Genomic DNA, 19,526 nt, shown 5'->3' on the forward strand with positions numbered 1-19,526 from the left:
ACATGGTAACTAATCAATGCCAATATAGTGGTACGTCAAAAGAAGATCCAAACGAACATCTTCGTACCTTTAATAGGATATGTACTCGATTTAAAATCAGAGAAGTGGAGGATGAACATATATATCTCATGTTATTTCCCTGAACTTTAAAGGGAGAAGCCAAAGACTGGTTAGAATCGTTACCTGAAGGGGCGATTGACACATGGGATGTCTTAGTTGAAAATTTTCTTAAACAATTCTTTCCGGCATCTAAAGCCGTGAGACTTCAAGGAGAAATTGTTACGTTCACACAAAAGCCAAATGAAACTCTATATGAAGCGTGGACAAGATTTGAAAAGTTGTTGAGAGGATGTCCTCAGCACGGTTTAGATACTTATCAAATAGTACAAATATTCTACCGAGGATGCGACGTTGCCACACGAAAAGACATCGACATAACAGCTGGTGGTTCCATTATGAAGAAAACCACAACTGAAGCTTACAAAATTATTGACAACACAGCCTCCCAATCTTATGAGTGGCACCAAGAAAAAGATATCTTTCGTTCATCTAAAGCGGCTAGAGCCGATTCTAGCCATGACTTTGATTCCGTTTCCGCAAAAATAGATGCTTTCGAGAGACGAATGGAAAAAATGACTAAAGATATTCACGCAATACGAATCAGTTATGAGCAATGCGGTGGACCACACTTAACGAAAGATTGTCACATTGAGCAAACGATGGAGCAACGAGAGAATGTTTCCTACATGAACCAAAGGCCGGGAAATAATTATCAAAATAATTATCAACCGCCAAGGCCAAACTTCAATCGAAATCAAAACATTCTTTACAATCCAATTGGACCCAACAATAACTCGTATAACCAACGAGGTCCGAATAACCAACCAACTCAAAACAACACTTTCAATCAACAAAGACCTAGCTTGTATAAACCACCACAACAAACCGAAGAGAAAAAGCCAAATCTAGAAGAAATGATGGCAAAGCTAATGGAATCTCAAACACAATTTATTACATCTCAAACTTAAACAAATGAGAGGTTTGATCAGTCATTAAAAACTCAACAAGCTTCCATTTTGAATCTAGAAAAACACGTAGGTACTCTTGCTAGCTTGATGAGTAAGAGGGAACAAGGAAAGCTACCGAGTGATACTGAAGTAAATCCTCGAAATGAGAATGTTAATATGGTATCAACGAATTCTGAAAAACCAGCATCAGAAGATGGGAAGGTTTTCGATGTGAGTAACAATGAAGAAGTTACACCACCATCACCACCCGAGTATGTAAAGCCAGTGGTGGCACCATACAGACCACCCATCCCGTTTCCAAGAAAAGGAGTTGAGTATGAGCAAGTAATAGGTAATAAAGTTTGTGATACCTCTGGAAAGAAGAAGAAGAAGAATAAGAAATTGCAAGAAACAAAAATCGTAAAGATAAACCCGGTGAAGACAGTTCCACCAAAACCTCCACCCAGGTTGGGTGATCCGGGTGAATTTATTGTTCCTTGTCTACTTAGTGATTGTGTCATGTATGATGCACTAGCAGATTTAGGTGCAAGTGTGAGTGTTATGCCTCTTTCATTACATAAGAGATTAGGAGTAGGTGAGTTAAGTCCAATAGAGATGAGTGTTCGACTCTTTGATCAAACCATTAAGCACCCAGTTGGAATTGCTGACGACCTACCCGTTCAAGTGGGTAATTTAACCTTTTTAGTTGAATTTATTGTCATTGACATAGAAGAGGACTCAAACATTCCTCTAATTTTAGGACGACCATTCTTAGCGTCCACCGGGGCGTTATTTGAAGTAAGAAAAGGTAGAATGACACTTAGTGATGGTGACAAATCGGTCACCTTTGTGATTCGAAAGTCTAAATCTCCACCAACCAAAACCGTTGAACCAACAAAAATGATTGGTAAGAACCATGTTGTTTTACCAACTCCAACGATAGTGCTTAACAATAATAAAACGCCTAAGTGTGGGGAAAATGAAGTAACACCTAATGATGACTTGATAACAAAGAACCCCGTTGTTGATACGAAATTAAATGACTCCGTTATTAATAGTTCAATGAAGAAACTTATTAAACAAATTCGTGATGCTAGAACCAAGGGGAACTTTAAGTTATGTAACCGGTTAGTATCCAATCTATCGCCTAAAGAAAAGGTGAAACTAGTTGAATTTGTGGATATTACACAGCAATCCGACCAATGGCTTAAAGCAAAAGTCACAGATATGCAAGTTGATTATGGTCCAAAAGAAATTGACGATGAAGTTAATCACAATTTCGACACCACAGCTACCTAAGTGTGGGGAGATTCAAATGTTCTAAAAAGAAAATGCTATCTAGAGTTAGTTGTTATGTTCTCGTGTAGTTTCGAGAATGGAATCCGATTGGTCTTTTCCACTAGCAGACACTAAAGAACTAGTTTTCTCCCCCCATTCTGAATTTTTGTTTTGTAGGTTTTATATGAAATTAATTTGCATTTTTAAATTTAATTTTTGTGTGATTTAAAAAACAAAAAATTACTTTATTTCATTAAGTTTAAAAAATGATTTCTAAAATTCATTGTAAGTTGAAGACTAGGTCATGGAACCGAAATTGCTTTACCCGAGGGCGGGGCGACAAATTTTGTTATCATTATTTTTAATATTATTGATCTAAAGTATACCAAAAAAAATTAAAAAACCCAAAAATCTTTGCTTTTAAAACAATCGCTTTAAAAACGACAAATTTTAAATTTTGTCGAGGGACGAACTAGGTAAACATACCGAAACTACCTAAAGTAAAAGGAAACAAAATTTTTAAAAAAAAAATTATTCATTCAAATTGTTTTAATAAATAAAGGTTTTTATAAAAAAAATATATATATATATTTATATATATATATATTATATATATGTTTGTAGTTTATCTTATGTACAAAACAGGGTAAAACAAAGCACTTTCAAAGACTGACATTAAGTTCAGCAAAAGCTACTAATTCTGACGACAACACGCAAAATATCAAATGTGATATAAAATAATATGTTTACAAACTGGGTATTTTTAATCACTTTTCTACACTAATCACCCTCATGAATTTATAATTATAGTCTGATTTCATGCAAATGAGAGCATTTCATGATCTCAAGTGTGGGGAAGGGTTATAAATTCTCTCGGGTTTACACTTAGTTTATTTGCCAAATTTTGTGAAAATTTAAAAAATTTTCAACTAAATGAATTCAAAATCATGTTTATACATATTTATGAACGATAAAACTAGGTTTTATTACCGAAATTATTGTTACCTCGGAGAGAACATAAATGGAGAAACAACCCAAAACATTAGAATTCATTTAAAATGGAATAGAGGAGAATAAAAAGGCAAAGAAAAAAATAAATAAAAGCTAAGTGTGGGAAGAATTTACCAAGTTATTTAAAACACATATCACATATGTTTGTACAAGATTATTACAGGTACTTTTGTTTTGGACGATTTTAATCAGTTTTACCCGATTTATTGTAATACCTTTGAAAGAATAAATGGATCTACACGATGAATCAATTTCATCATTAAAAGGAAGTAAAGTCTTCTGAAAAAGACACGCGCTTCTTGATTTAGGTCAGGAAGTTGTCGTCCAGACCAGCTGTAGGTTGACGAAAAATCTAGAAAAGTCATCTCTAAAATCAGCAGGAAATCCACGGGCCTCAGCATCAAATAGGGTCGCCAAGTGGTCAGACTTATCCTAACCATGAGAGGATCTGTCTCGTAAAATGGGGAGGGCGCCGTGCAAATTAGCTTGATAAGACTAATGAATCAGACCCCCAGAAAGGATAATCTCCTTAAAGATTAAAAATCAGCTTTTAAATCTGATATTACTCAATCCTTGAGATTGACTTTAAAGATTGAGAATTACAAACTCATGGAATTCAATGATATCTAAACTCGAGCTTGAACGAGAAAATATTTTGATCAAATTAAAACTGATTTATTTTCTGAAAACCCATTTTCAATGCGTTCATTATAATTATGACCGATGGACTATTATGGACAAAAACCAAATAGGTATTAAATAATCCAGGACAAAGAACAATTAACCCGGGTAATAAATTAAAATCAACACGTCAAACATCATGATTACGGAAGTTTAAATAAGCATAATACTTTTATTTCATATTTCATCTTACCTTTATTTACTGTCATTTTAATTACTGCAATTTACTTTATCGCAATTTAAATTATATCATTTTTTATCGTCATTTATCTTTACGCTTAAAATATAAAATCGACAAACCGGTCATTAAACGGTAAAAACCCCCTTTTATAATAATACTACTTATATATATATATATATATATATATATATATATATATATATATATATATATATATATATATATATATATATATATATATATATATATATATATATATATTTATATATATATATATATACAAATATAGTTGTAAAAAAATATAGCTTTAAACTCAGCTAGCTCCCTGTGGAACGAACTGGACTTACTAAAAACTACACTACTATATGATTAGGTACACTGCCTATAAGTGTTGTAGCAAGGTTTAGGTATATCCCAATCTAAATAAATAAATAAAACTTGTGTAATTTGTATCATATTTTGTAGTAAAAATATAAGTATTTCGTACCCCACCTCGCACACATCACTGGGCGTTTCACCATCCCTTGTTTACTGGGTAATTTAGATTGTATGAGAGCGTTGGCAGATTTGGGAGCTAGCATAAATTTAATGCCCTATTCTATTTACTTAAAGCTAGACCCCGGAGAGTTGAAACCCACGCGTATGGATATTCAGCTAGCTGACCGCTCCATTAAATTCCCTCGTGGAATTATCGAGAATATGCTAGTTAAGACCGGGTCGTTGGTATTCCCGGTCGATTTCGTGGTTTTGGATATGGAAGTGGATGAAAGGATTCCACTGATTTTGGGTCGGCCATTTTTAAATACGACTAGATGTATCATTGATGTTTATGGCCAACAGTTGACCCTTAGGATAGATGATTTTTAAATACGGCTATAACATCTATATATACCAAAACTATCACTGTATACCAACAACTACCAGAAGATTTGCAAGATTGATGTTAAGTTTTTGTATTATCACAAGTATAATGGTTCAAAACATAACTCACTCTTCATATAGGATAGTGCACATTAGTCACACAGTAAATATTAACAACTATTAATAAACTCATAATAAAAATTATGTATAGACTCACATGAGTTTTGGCTCTTAGATAGGCACATACTCACGTGGAAGTTAAGCAACTTTCACTCTGTTATGAGCCAGATACGCAAAATTTCTTCTAGCCACATGGCAGACCGTTATGCTTCGGGTTGCATTAAGATCACAGCATCTAATACCTTAAATCGTACGTACTCATGTAAACGATTCTAGCCACATGGCAGACCGTCATATGTTACCTTCACTTTTGGCTTTTGGGCTGCATGTGTTGGAGCTAATCGGTTAGGGTGTGTCCCACATAGGAAGTAAGAAGTAAAATATGTATGCATATAAGGCACTTGAGAACCTCTCTTTATCACCAGATGGTTTTAGAGACAAGAGGGACTCATGAACTTATATGCATGGCATGTTGGTGAACCTGAATCGAGTATGTGGTCATATCAGATTCTGGTACCAGTATAACATTTCATTAAATTCCTTACCGTACGGTTTCATACAATCTTTTTAAACAGAATTCATATGAGGCAGAAGGCTATCAAACATGAAGGAACACCTGAAAATATGAGGCAGAAATGGTGTATACTGTTAGGTTTGCACGTACATGCATGTGGTACTAGCTACACCACAAAAATTAGGCTATGTAGCTAAAGTATATAAATACAATGATGAACCAAATATAACGTAACGATAATAGACATGTTAGAGAACAAACACCCTGAAATAATTGACAGACTGGAAAAGACAGTAATATTGGTATATATAAACTGATTAAGCACTATATATGGTTTTTATACCTCAAATCATGTTTAATTTTCTTAGGCATATATCTATATGTACCAAAACTATCACTGTATACCAACAACTACCAGAAGATTTGCAAGATTGATGGTAAGTTTTTGTATTATCACAAGTATAATGGTTCAAAACATAACTCACTCTTCATATAGGACAGTGCACATTAGTCACACAGTAAATATTAACAACTATTAATAAACTCATAATAAAAATTATGTATAGACTCACATGAGTTTTGGCTCTTAGATAGGCACATACTCACGTGGAAGTTAAGCAACTAGCCAGATACGCAAAATTTCTTCTAGCCACATGGCAGACCGTTATGCTTCGGGTTGCATTAAGATCACAGCATCTAATACCTTAAATCGTACGTACTCATGTAAATGATTCGTCTAACTCTTCACTAAAGACAAGGAAGACATGGGCAGAGAGAGAAAGGGGGTGATGAACTTCCACAACATTCTTCACACACGTGATTTTGTTAAAGGTGACCAGGAACACCCAAATCACATATATAAGATTTGATGTGCATATCTGTGTCAGTGTGTGTGTGTGTGTTTTTGTAAGTATGTCTTATGTATTTATATATGTACATACACATCAGCTAAGTCAAGGGTCATATGAAACTAATAAGATAATTACAGATTAGCATGATTTCCTTGCGTCTTTTGAGCATTATAAAGGTTAATTTAATAACCATAAGTTTAACGCCAAAACAAGTACATTCACAGAGAATCACTAGATGTAAAAGAGCTTTTTTTTTCACATTGTATATACACTAAATCAAGTGATAGATATGGATGAAAATTGACCACGAAGAGTGGAACAAATAAAGTAAAGAATGTAGGTACTTGTATGGATGTTCGATTAATTTGATCATGCCTTTCATATGTTCATAAATAAATTCCAAAAGACTTTATGAGAGCTTGACGCAGCTGCCAATTGGATAAACATTACCAAGCATATTTTTTTTTTTTTTTTTTTTTTTGGCGAAAAACGGATAAACTCTTATATAACAAAAGGAAGATCATCCAAAGAATGAAACCTCCTTAAAACTTACAAACCATGAAACCGAGCGACACATTACCAAGCATATGCCCTGAAAAATATCATAAACCTTGAAGTTTTACTATACATGTCACACATGACATACAATTACCAAACTACCCACCATCAAATATATGTGGAGAAGATTTTGAAGGATGCGTCAAGGTTAAGGATGTCATTTAGAAACATATTTTCCCGCCATGCATATCAAACTATAGATACGCAACTAATATTGGCATATGGCAATTTCCTATCATCTATCAAGTCTGATAAATGATAATACCTCAAAAGAATCCGATCTCCTTTTCAACATCTAACAATAATTTCAAGTCCTGTTACTATAAATAGCCATGTCAAGATCTTAAATATTAAATATACTCACTACAAAACAACCATTTCTTCTACTAATCTAGTTTGTTACATAAAAACCTTAACTACTACACTTTCCAGAAATGGCTACGGTTACAGCATTGGTGACTGACAGACCTGTTGTTGTATTCAGCAAAAGCACTTGTTGCATGTCCTACACAATTACGACACTGATAAGCAGTTACGGGGCAAACCCTGTAGTTTATGAGATAGACGAGCATCCCGAGGGGAAACAAATAGAGAATGAACTTAAAGAATTAGGGTGCAAGCCGAGTTCGCCAGCTGTGTTCATAGGAGGGAAACTAATTGGTGGTGCTAATGAAATAATGAGCCTTCAACTAAAGGGTCAACTTGTACAATTGCTCCTTAAGGCTAAAGCTATATGGGTTTAGTCAAACGTATTCAAGAGTTTAAACAATAACTATTAAAGCGGATGAAACTTTGTTAACATAGCTAAAAAATAGCACGAAGTGTTTTAACCCTTTTTTATATTGTTCCAATCCAATGTTATATGCAAATTTACTAAGTTTTGAGAAGCAAAAATATATGTTATGTTCTCCAAGAGTTACTACAGTCTGTCAGAATCAAATGTTAAAAGTGTGGTCTTGCAATGGAGAAATACATAATCCGATTATGTATCCATTTATGTATGTTAAATTTGATCTTCGAAACAACTTTAGTTAAAAAGATTTTATCTTATCTTTCCCACACTCGTATAAAGCATTAAAGAAGAAATATAAAGCTTTGCATCAGTTATCCTTAGTAATCTCTTTTCTACAAGTGGAAAATGATGAAGGAATACCAAGCATATCAATCTGCAAAGTCATAAAATACATGTGACGCCAGGACTCGATAATCTAATTCCAAATCGATACGTAAAGACCTCACCTTTTTAATCAAAACCCAAATATTGAAAACTTGAAATTTATTTATGAAGTTCGCTTGAGCACTGAAAATGGAGTTCTTAGCTTTTGGCTTTACTTCTTTACTTACGTGGAAGAATAAATATTTAATATTTAGATTTCTTGAACATTAAAGTCTGTGAGCCTATGAAAGTGGCCCTTAGCTTCATCTTATGGTCACTTATACAATTTATTCAAGTATAAATCACAAGTCATCTTTTTTCCTTTAGTTTTGGATTTTGGGCTGCCTGTACGTGGTCATATCTTGTACCACGAAATCATATATTGTTAAATCCCCTATCTTACGATTTGATACAATCGATCACAATCACCAGACCACTAACAAGAGGGGATTGCATCGTCATGATTGTTCATCTAGTATACGTTCGTAACTCCTTAGTATTCCTCAATAGAATTTGCTTTGTGTGACCCATAAGCAAATTCGTTCAAGATTATCATTTCCCATAGTAACAAAAGTTACAGTGAAAGATGCTGCAAAAGTATCTTTAATCCTGCTTGTACTTACTTCATGTGCTTTTTAGCATCAACTAGTTTTCAAAAACATTTGTTTATTTTTGTCACTAAACTTTCGGTGTAAGTAAACGGATAGCTTCAATTTAAGTTTAAAGGAATATATTCTCCTTTTTCAATAATTTCCATCCTTATAAACCTAATTCACCAATTACACGTGCACCCTATAAAGTGCAATAGTACTAATGCACCATGTCATTAATTTTAAGTTGAGTAATATGAGCCTTTTAGAATGTGTAATATATTATGAGAACCATTACCACAATCATATTTGGTTAAATGGTACATCATGAAACAAATAACTCATTCACGGCCTATGATAATTTAACCATTTCTCACATATGCGAAATGGAGGTGAAAAGATAATTGCAAAAAAAAAAGTATTTTTCACGACAAGTATTTATATGTAATGCAGATTATAAAAGTGTACTGATATTAGAATGTGCATAAATAAACGATATGGTAATGTAAAGCAAATTCAGAAATATCAAAAACCAACTGATATATATCAAGCATTAAGAAGACACTCTAAGCAACTTAGCTTTTTGGCTACTGTTGTCCTATGTGCATTTGATCATCATGTGTATATAACAGTTCTCCTATTCAAAAAGAGGTGCACTTAAACAGATAAGAGCGACAAACTTCTATTGGGCGATATAATATAAAGAAAAGAAAAGACTAAAAAAAAAAAAAAAAACATGCACCATTCCATCGAAGTCAAATTGATAACCGACCATCTGATGCCTAAACGTACAGCACGAACTACTGTAGTTGTGTATCATTTAAAAATCTCAATTAAGCATCTTGCGTTTGCAAAAGATTTTCATTTATCTTCATCATATTAGACTTTGCCTTATTGAGCTAAAAGCTAGGAATATTAATATGGGGAACAAAAAGTTACATAAATGGATAAGTTTAGCTTCTTTCTCCACTTTTATGATGCCAGCAGAAAACATCACAATTGGCAAAAATACAGACTGTATTCATAATTTCCATTCACAAAATGTTACATATTGTGTTTGCAAAAAACTGTATGTGGACTTATAAGTTTTTAAGGCTAGAAAAATTAAATGTTAAAAGAGAAATTTGTGAATTCTCCATTCATAATTGAGATGCTAAAACTTTTATCTTATTCTCTCAGAAGTACCAAAACATATACTCTCGGATTTTACATATTTTTAATTACTAATGCTCCCATAAAAACGACTGTTTTCATGAACTCGAAACAGTCAGTTTCATAGATAAGAATAATACCTTTCATAAATTCCATATACCCTCGAGTCACTATATATATAGTCTCCATTTGAGTTCCAATTTCCTCCAAACACAATTCATCTTCACATAACAAGCTCTATCTTATACCTACTAAATATTTTTTCACAATTTTTATTATATCACTCTATTATTAACATAATGACCATGGTTAATTACAAGATTGGTGTCTGAAAAGCCAGTGGTAATTTTTAGTAAAAGTACTTGTTGCATGTCTCATACAGTAAAAACTCTGATTTACAGCTTTGGGGCTAACCCAACAGTTTATGAGCTAGATGAACATCCTAATGGGCAACAAATAGAGACAGAGTTACAAGGATTAGGGTGTAAGACGAAGGTGCCGGTCATATTTATAGGGCAAGAGCTGATTGGAGGTCCAAATGAGATCATGACACTCCATCTCAAGGACAAATTAGTCAAACTGCTCAAGAAGGCCAATGCTATATGGGTTTAACTAATATGAAAATAACAGATAGGATTACGTAACAGTGGCTTGTTTTAGGTGAGAGTCATGTTATGGTTTAATAGTTTCTGTTAGCCTTTTGGCAAGCTTTATACGATTTCCACACTATATAATGTCAATCTTAATATAAAATCTTATTCTATTTTATAGAAATTGGTATTGTTATTTTAATAGAGCACGATATTGTTAGAATGCAGCAACAAAGTCAAATTACCATTTTAGGTAATTTGACTATTGGGATCAGAAAGTAGTTTCATCATTTCTCATTTGAGACATGTCACAAGATTAGCTAACCTCCAACATAACGGGTCCAACAGCAGCAAAAGTCAGCATAGTTTCCTCAGTTGTAATGGAAGTTCCAAAAGTGTATTGGAGTCATCCCAAACATAGAAATAGTTGTTAGTTCATTTGTGTATAAGAACACTTGTTGATAAACACTGAGAATACAATTCAGATCGTAACAATTATTTATAATCAATACAAATCGATCATATTCTTATCTAATTATCATGGTATTAGAGCGAGTGTGCTAATCAGGGATCATAGCAACGATTTATGGCTCAATCATTTACCAAAAATAAAGCTACCATGTCCAAAATTGACGGTAGCTCAAACCAAGCTGCCATGTCAAGTTTAGATGGCAGCTCAACACAAGATGAAAGAACTTACCTGGATGTTCTCTGTCAACCATCAACCATCGCCAAAACTGAAAACATCATTACAAACCACCATCGACCACAACGACTTTTGAACTGTGTTTATTATGGAAGGTCACGTCACACTGTAATTCAATGTTTCGAGCTCATCGGTTATCCCAAATGGTGGAACAAACGGAAGCATAACAGAGTGGTGACGACGGTAGCAGAAACAGCCGGCGGCCACCATAAGGTTACCGGCAACGGCAACCCAAGATCCAACAATCGGTCAACTCAGAAAGCAACAAGAGGTATCTCAAATTTTAATTTACCTCAAAAATGAACCAAATGGGTGAAGGTTAAACCTTCAAACCCTAATAAATCGCAACAATCGATCATAGTGATTAGGGTAAACCCTAATCACTGTAAATTGACCAGAGTCAAAGTGGCTAATCACAATCGTTTCAATTGCTTACATGAACTGATGAGAGAAGAAAGGGAATTAAAACCCAGTCTTCAATCAGAATCGCCCCAAACGACTAAAGAAAACAAGAACACCAGAGTAAAATGGATGAATTTCATTCCTCCTTAGATGACCGCAAAGGGAAAGTTGAAAAACTCTCACCCAAACCTTCAATCAAACTTAATTTCAGGGAGATTTAGGGAGAAGAAGGATACGGCTGAGAGAAGCAATAACCCTAACTTAGGTGTTGATGTTCACGATCTAGCCAAACCAACTATAAAAAAGAAAATGGGGTCGGTTGAATAAGAAAAATAAGGCCCATAATAAACAAGCCCAAGAACCCTTAATCTTTAAAGAACAAATTGGGCAGGCCCAAATCCCAAATCGGTTTGATAAAACAAAACAGTTTAAAATTTTTCTTTACAAAATAAGATCTCTTATGGAAAAATTAATGTTGTCACAAACAAAACAAAAAGTGATGAATGGATTTTTTATTGTGGTGCGACTCACACCATGACTTTTGAAAAATCGGATTTTTGTTCCAAATCAAAACCACGAATTAATAAAATTCAAACGACTAATGAAGATATTGTACTGATAATGCTAAAAACGAACATATATTTCATAGCATTATTTCTCAAGAAAGACAAGCTTTTAGTTGCAATTGTTCTATTTACAAGTGATATTCGTTTAAATAATAAAACGTGAAGACAAAAGACAGATTCGACGAATTGAAGACGCAAACGACCAAAAAGCTCAAAAGTACAAAAGACAATCAAAAAGGTTCCAATTATTGATAAGAAACGTCTTGAAATTACAAGAGTACAAGATTCAAAACACAAAGTACAAGATATTAAATTGTACGCAAGGATGTTCGAAAATCCGGAACCGGGACCAGAGTCAACTCTTAACGCTCGACGCAACGGATTAAAAATTACAAGTTAACTATGTATATAAATATAATATAATATATAATTAATTATATTAATTATATATATATTATATATATATTATAAACCGTCGGTAAACAAAGAGTGTAAAAGTAACCTCCGCGACTCGCGGAGTTTGAAGGCAAAATTGGCCGCGAGTCGCGGAGCCCCAAAATGAAAAACTGCCTATAAAGCCAACCGAATTCTGATCGTAAAAACCATCTTTTTCTTCCTCATTCATACGTAAAATTTATATTTATATTTATAATTTATATTTTAATTTTAATTATAATTCTAATAATAAGGGTATGTTAGCGAATGTTGTAAGGGTGTAAGTCGAAATTCTGTCCGTGTAACGCTACGCTATTTTTAATCATTGTAAGTTATGTTCAACCTTTTTACATTAATGTCTCGTAGCTAAGTTATTATTATGCTTATTTAAAACGAAGTAATCGTGATGTTGGGCTAATTACTAAAATTGGGTAATTGGGCTTTGTACCATAATTGGGGTTTGGACAAAAGAACGACACTTGTGGAAATTAGACTATGAGCTATTAATGGGCTTTATATTTGTTTAACTAAATGATAGTTTGTTAATGTTAATATAAAGATTTACAATTGGGCGTCCCTATAAATTACCATATACACTCGATCGGACACGATGGGCGAGGTATTTATATGTACGAATAATCGTTCATTTAACCGGACACGGGAATGGATTAATAGCCACTAGAATAATTAAAACAGGGGTGAAATTACATTCAAGGGTAATTGGTGTAATTGTTAACAAAGTAGTAAAACCTTGGTTTACACGCAGTCGATAACCTGGTGTATTCATTAAACAAAGTATTAAAACCTTGTTACAATTCGAATCCCCAATTAGTTGGAATTTTTAACTTCGGGTATAATAATAATTTGACGAGGACACTCGCACTTTATATTTATGACTGATGGACTGTTATGGACAAAAACCAGACGGACATATTAAATAATCCAGGACAAAGGACAATTAACCCATGGGCATAAAACTAAAATCAACACGTCAAACATCATGATTACGGAAGTTTAAATAAGCATAATTCTTTTATTTCATATTTAATTTCCTTTATTTTATATTTAATTGCACTTCTAATTATCGCACTTTTATTTATTGTTATTTAATCGCACTTTTAATTATCGTACTTTTTAATTATCGCAAGTTTATTTTATCGCACTTTTATTATTCGCAATTTCATTATCGTTATTTATTTTACGATTTAAATTAAGTCTTTTATTTATTTTATATTTTACATTAGGTTTTAACTGCGACTAAAGTCTTAAAATCGACAAACCGGTCATTAAACGGTAAAAACCCCCCTTTATAATAATAATATTACTTATATATATGTTTGTATTTTTATAAAAGTAAATTAATATAGCGTTGAGCTTTGTTTAAAAAAGATTCCCTGTGGAACGAACCGGACTTACTAAAAACTAAACTACTGTACGATTAGGTACACTGCCTATAAGTGTTGTAGCAAGGTTTAAGTATATCCATTCTATAAATAAATAAATATCTTGTGTAAAATTGTATCGTATTTAATAGTTTTTCCTAGTAAAATATAAACTATTTCGTATACCTTAGCTTTGACATCAAGTACAAGTAGAAGGGGGTGGGAAAATTGAAATTATTCCGACTATGAAATTGTCTAATTATATATTCCAACCATGTCTCATAAACTTTTTTCTATTATTCACGTTACAAAAGAATTAAATTGTTCCGTTTTATTACACCCCACCTTCTGTATCCTTCAGAATATCAGGACTGAGGTGATTATTCGGCATGGTACCGAATGTGGTGGGTTGTACTATGTGGACGAAGTAACCCAACAAGGTACCGTGATGCTTGATCACGGAACACCTACGAGGAAAGCTTGGTTATGGCATAGGAGGTTAGGGCACCCATCTGCCGGATACTTACATGCTTTATTTCCAAGTCTTTTTCCATCCAATGTTACCTTAAATTGTGAAACTTGTATTTTGGCTAAAAGTCACCAAAGTACTTTTAAACCTAGTAAGACAAGGAAAGATGTACCTTTTGCTTTAATCCATTCGGATGTATGGGTTCTGCACCGGTTATTGGGGGGGGGGGGGGGGGGGAAACTTCCGGTATTTTGTCCTATTTATTGATGACCATTCACCGTTGACCTGGATTTACTTTTTAACTCACAAATCAACAGTATTTGAAATTTTTTCCCATTTTTATAATGATATAAACCCAATTTAACGAAAATATACAAATCTTAAGATCCGATAATGGGGGCGAGTTTGTCAATACTTCAATGAAACAATTTTGTGAAGATAAATGGATTATTCACCAAACAACTTGTGCTCATACTTCCGAACAAAACAGAGTACCCGAATGAAAAAATTGACTACTTTTAGAAATGGCAAGAGCGTTATTAATCGAATCCAAGGTTCCGAAGAGTTTTTGGCCCGAAGCTCTTGCTTCCGCTACCTATCTTATTAACCGTTTACCCACTAAAATTTTGGCCACAAAAACTCCTAAAGATACTCTTTCCCAATTCCATACCCTTCTGACTTCATTTAGCATTGAACCTCGGATATTTGGGTGCTCGGTCTTTGTCCATATTCCAAAACATGAGCGCACCAAACTTGATCCATGTGCGGAAAAATGTGTCATGGTTGGATATGGAATAAACCAAAAAGGATATCGGTGTTATAGCCAGAAAAGACGCCATGTTTTTACTACAATGAACTGTGACTTTTTCAAAATCAAATACTTTTATAATATCCAACTCACGAGTGAGGGGGAGAAAGAGGATAATGACACTCTAAGTTGGATAAAATGGACACCAAGTCCCGATAATATCCAAATACCAATACCAAGTCCTGACAATATCCAAATTCAAACACCAAATCTCGACCATGTCCAAACATCAACACCAAATCCTGAGATACCAAATACTACAACACAAGATTCCGAACCTACCGAAATCTCCTCAAATATTGAACATTCAATTCAAGAGGAACAAAACAATCCAACCCCCGATGCCACCATTGAAACCACATAAAGATATGTCTTACCACAACGAAACAACAGAGAAGTACCACCAAAAAGATACTCTCCAGAGAAAGAAGCTCAAATGTCAAAATATCTGATTGCCAATATTGCACAAGGAAACCTATCGAGTGAGGCACAAAAATTCAATTCCACTTTATACTCTGAAGAAATTCCAACTAATGTTGACCATGCAATGAGATCTAAGAAATGGAAAAAAGCTATGGCAGAAGAGATTAAAGCACTTAAGAAAAATGACTCATGGGAAAAATGTGTTATTCCTCGAGAAAAGAAACTTGTAGGGTGCCGAAGGGTGTTTACAATTAAACGAAAATTAGATGGTACCATTGAAAGATACAAAGCACGTCTTGTTGCCATGGGATATACTCAAACCTATGGAATAGATTATTCCGAGACCTTTTCCCCGGTTGCAAAGATTGATACTATTAGAGTTCTCTTCTCTATCGCTGCAAATGAAGACTGGCCACTTCACCAATTTGATGTGAATAATGTTTTTCTCCATGGTGAATTAAAAGAAGAAGTTTATATGGAAGCCCCACCAGGATTTGCCGAAAACTTCAATGATAGGGAAGTTTGTCGACTTAAAAAATCTTTATATAGGCTAAAACAATCTCCACGGGCTTGGTCTGGGAGATTTACTTTATTTATGAAAAAATATGATTTCAAACAAAGTAACTCGGATCATACTCTTTTTTTTAAACGAAAACGAAATTTTATTACATGCTTAATCATTTATGTTGATGATATGATAATAACAGGAAATGATAAAGAGAAAATTTCTAACTTAAAAATGAACTTATTTAAAGAATTTGAAATGAAAGACTTGGGCAGACTTAAATATTTTTTGGGGAATGAGGTATTAAGATCCCAACAGGGAATATTTATCCGTCAAAAGAAGTATATTCTTGATTTTCTTGCAGAGACATGTATGATTGATTGTAAACCAGCTGATACTCCAATGATTCCAAACCAAAAGCTATATATGGAAGATGAAGCTGATCTTGCTGATAAAGGGCAATACCAAAGGATGGTGAGAAAACTCATCTATCTTGCTCACACTCGACCAGATATAGCACATGCAGTTAGAGTTGTGAGTCAATTCATGCATCAACCACAGGTTCACCATATGGAAGCTGTAATAAGAATCATCAGATATTTGAAGAAAACAGCGGATCATGGAGTTGTCTTTAAAAGACATGGACACCTAAAGACTCAAATATATACAGATGCAAGCTGGGCTGGAGAAAAAGGGGATAGAAAATCTACATCCGGATTCTTCACAATTGTCGGGGGTAATTTAGTTGCATGGAGAAATAAGAAACAAAAGGTTGTCTCACTTTCAAGTGCCGAATCAGAATTTAGAGGAATAGCCAAAGCAGTAGTCGAGGCATTATGGATCAAGTTACTAACGGAGATTGGTTTTCCACCACAAGAAGCTATTCAAATCCTGTGCGACAATGAAGCAGCAATCGCTATTTCTGAAAACCCCATTTAACATGACCGCACTAAGCATGTTGAGATTGATAGACATTTTATCAGAGAAAACTTAGATGGCGAAATTATTTCACTTCCATCAATCAAATCAGAAGATCTTCTTGCCGACATCCTCACAAAATCAGTCAACGGAAGACTCTTCAGTGAAGTTCCTGGCAAGTTGAATATTGGAAACTCCACTATTCAACTTGAGGGTGAGTGTTAGAATGCAAATAACAAAGTCAAATTACCATTGTTGGTAATTTGACTATTGGGATCAGAAAGTAGTTTCATCATTTCCCATTTGAGACATGTCACAAGATTAGCTAACCTCCAACATAATGGGTCCAACAGCAGCAAAAGTTGGCATAGTTTCCTCAATTGTAATGGGGGTTCCAAAAGTGTATTGGAGTCATCCCAAACATAGAAATAACTGTTAGTTCATTTGTGTATAAGAACACGTGTTGATAAACACTGAGAATACAATTCAGGTTGTAACAATTTTTTATAATCAATACAAATCGATCATATTCTTATCAAATTATCAGATATTTCCAATGCAGTACAAGTAGAAGGTTGATAATAGAGAACGGGTAAATTATTTTGAAGCCAAACCCAATACACGAAAAGCCCAATAATGAACAGCCCAATGGAAAGTCTTTATATGAAGACTATCTAATAAAGACTTTCTAATGAACTGTTTGTGATGACCCGGAAATTTCCGATCAAATTTAAACTTTAATCTTAATATGATTTTGACACGATAAGCAAAGTCTGTTAAACTGAGTCTCAAAAATTTTAGAACTATATTCATGTAATCAATTACCCTTTGACTATGCTCGACGATTCACGAACAATGGTGTATAAATAAATGCATATATATATATATATATATATATATATATATATATATATATATATATATATATATATATATATATATATATATATATATATATATATATATATATATATATATATATATATATATATATATATATATATATATATATATATATATTTATATATAAGTGAAAGTATATATATAATAATTTGAAAATATAAAACAGATATTAGAATCAAATATGTAAAGTATGATACAAAATAATTAAGTTATATATATATATATATATATATATATATATATATATATATATATATATATATACATGTGATTTGTGTACACAATTAATATACTATGTATGTTGTACTAAATATGAAAATTATATAATTAATAATATGTAATGTTAAAATATTAAATATACTTACAAGTTAAAATATAGTTATTACATTAATGAATATTACTTTCATTATTAATGTTGGTATCAGTATTATTAACATTATTAATATATAAATATGAGATTTGATAAGCATAAATTATTATATCAATATTATTGACATTACTCTCATTATTAGTATTAATATTAATATTAGTATTATTATTAAGCATTATCATTAAAAATTATTATTTTCATTATTATCATTATTATTATTAATAGTATTATTTTTTTGATTAGTAATGTTATTATTATTATAAATTATCATGATTTTTTTTATACTAATAATATTATTATTATTAATATATTTAATTATACTTACTAATTATTAATATTAATTTTAATTATGAATAAAAAAATTATACAGAATCCAATATCTGTTAGTGTCACGATCGAGCTGTTTAACCCTTTGTTTCTATTCCAAAATTTGTTACAAGTCTTAATCTAATCCAGCATACAAAATTCGATTTCCTATCAGATGAAGTTAAAATCTAATGCAATTCGTACTACCTTTATTTATTTTATTTTATTTTTCTCTATTCCTGATTTGATTCAGTCGACTCCAAATCGCCAATATAAATCAATCAACATCAGTATAAGTGAAGGAGTCGATCTGATATTTATTCTAAATCACCAATACCTTTTACAGTTTTTAATTTAATCAAATTGAGTTAGAAAAACATACAAGACCGACGGCTACTCTGTTCTTGCTTTAATTTCCAAAAACTTTGATTTCTTGTTAAATTTCAAAATGTGTTAACGCTGTTGTGTTAGAAATCTTTTGTTTAAACTATATGTAAAATATCAGATTCCAATTTTTCTGTATCATTCTGAATTGTTGAGTCAAACTTTAAAACAAAAAGTCAAAGTATTTGTTCTTCGTAAAAATTAGGATTCGTTTCGATCTTTTGGATTCAATTGATAGGTTAGAAAGTTTCCAGGAAGGATTCAAGACCTTTTTCATGTTGTAACCATAAGTCAAAACAGCCTTGAATTCAAAATCAAAATTTATGTTGTTCATCGTGTTTTTTTTGAAACTGTTACTGCATCATATTTCTTTTTCATAATCTCGTTTCTGTTAAGATT

General features: G+C 32.7%; 2 protein-coding genes and 1 non-coding gene across 3 annotated transcripts; 2 read left to right on the forward strand and 1 right to left on the reverse strand.

Moving 5' to 3' along the window:
* Window positions 1–260: 260 nt before the first annotated feature.
* Window positions 261–367, reverse strand: LOC139879125 (small nucleolar RNA R71). Its single transcript, XR_011769979.1, has one exon. It is a non-coding gene; the product is annotated as a small nucleolar RNA R71 (small nucleolar RNA).
* A 7,129-nt stretch (window positions 368–7,496) lies between these two features.
* Window positions 7,497–7,805, forward strand: LOC139874711 (monothiol glutaredoxin-S2-like). The gene has a single exon (XM_071862118.1). It carries the CDS (start codon window positions 7,497–7,499, stop codon window positions 7,803–7,805), a length of 309 nt encoding a protein of 102 aa, XP_071718219.1.
* Window positions 7,806–10,275: 2,470 nt separating this feature from the next.
* Window positions 10,276–10,680, forward strand: LOC139877116 (monothiol glutaredoxin-S2-like; the record flags this gene model as incomplete). The annotated part of the gene is made up of 1 exon (XM_071864533.1): window positions 10,276–10,680. A coding segment is annotated over one exon (297 nt), but the record flags the coding sequence as incomplete, so codon positions are not given.
* Window positions 10,681–19,526: the final 8,846 nt, after the last annotated feature.

The sequence above is a fragment of the Rutidosis leptorrhynchoides genome, chromosome 11, assembly GCF_046630445.1.
Source record: "Rutidosis leptorrhynchoides isolate AG116_Rl617_1_P2 chromosome 11, CSIRO_AGI_Rlap_v1, whole genome shotgun sequence".
In the NCBI taxonomy this organism is placed as follows: domain Eukaryota; kingdom Viridiplantae; phylum Streptophyta; class Magnoliopsida; order Asterales; family Asteraceae; genus Rutidosis; species Rutidosis leptorrhynchoides.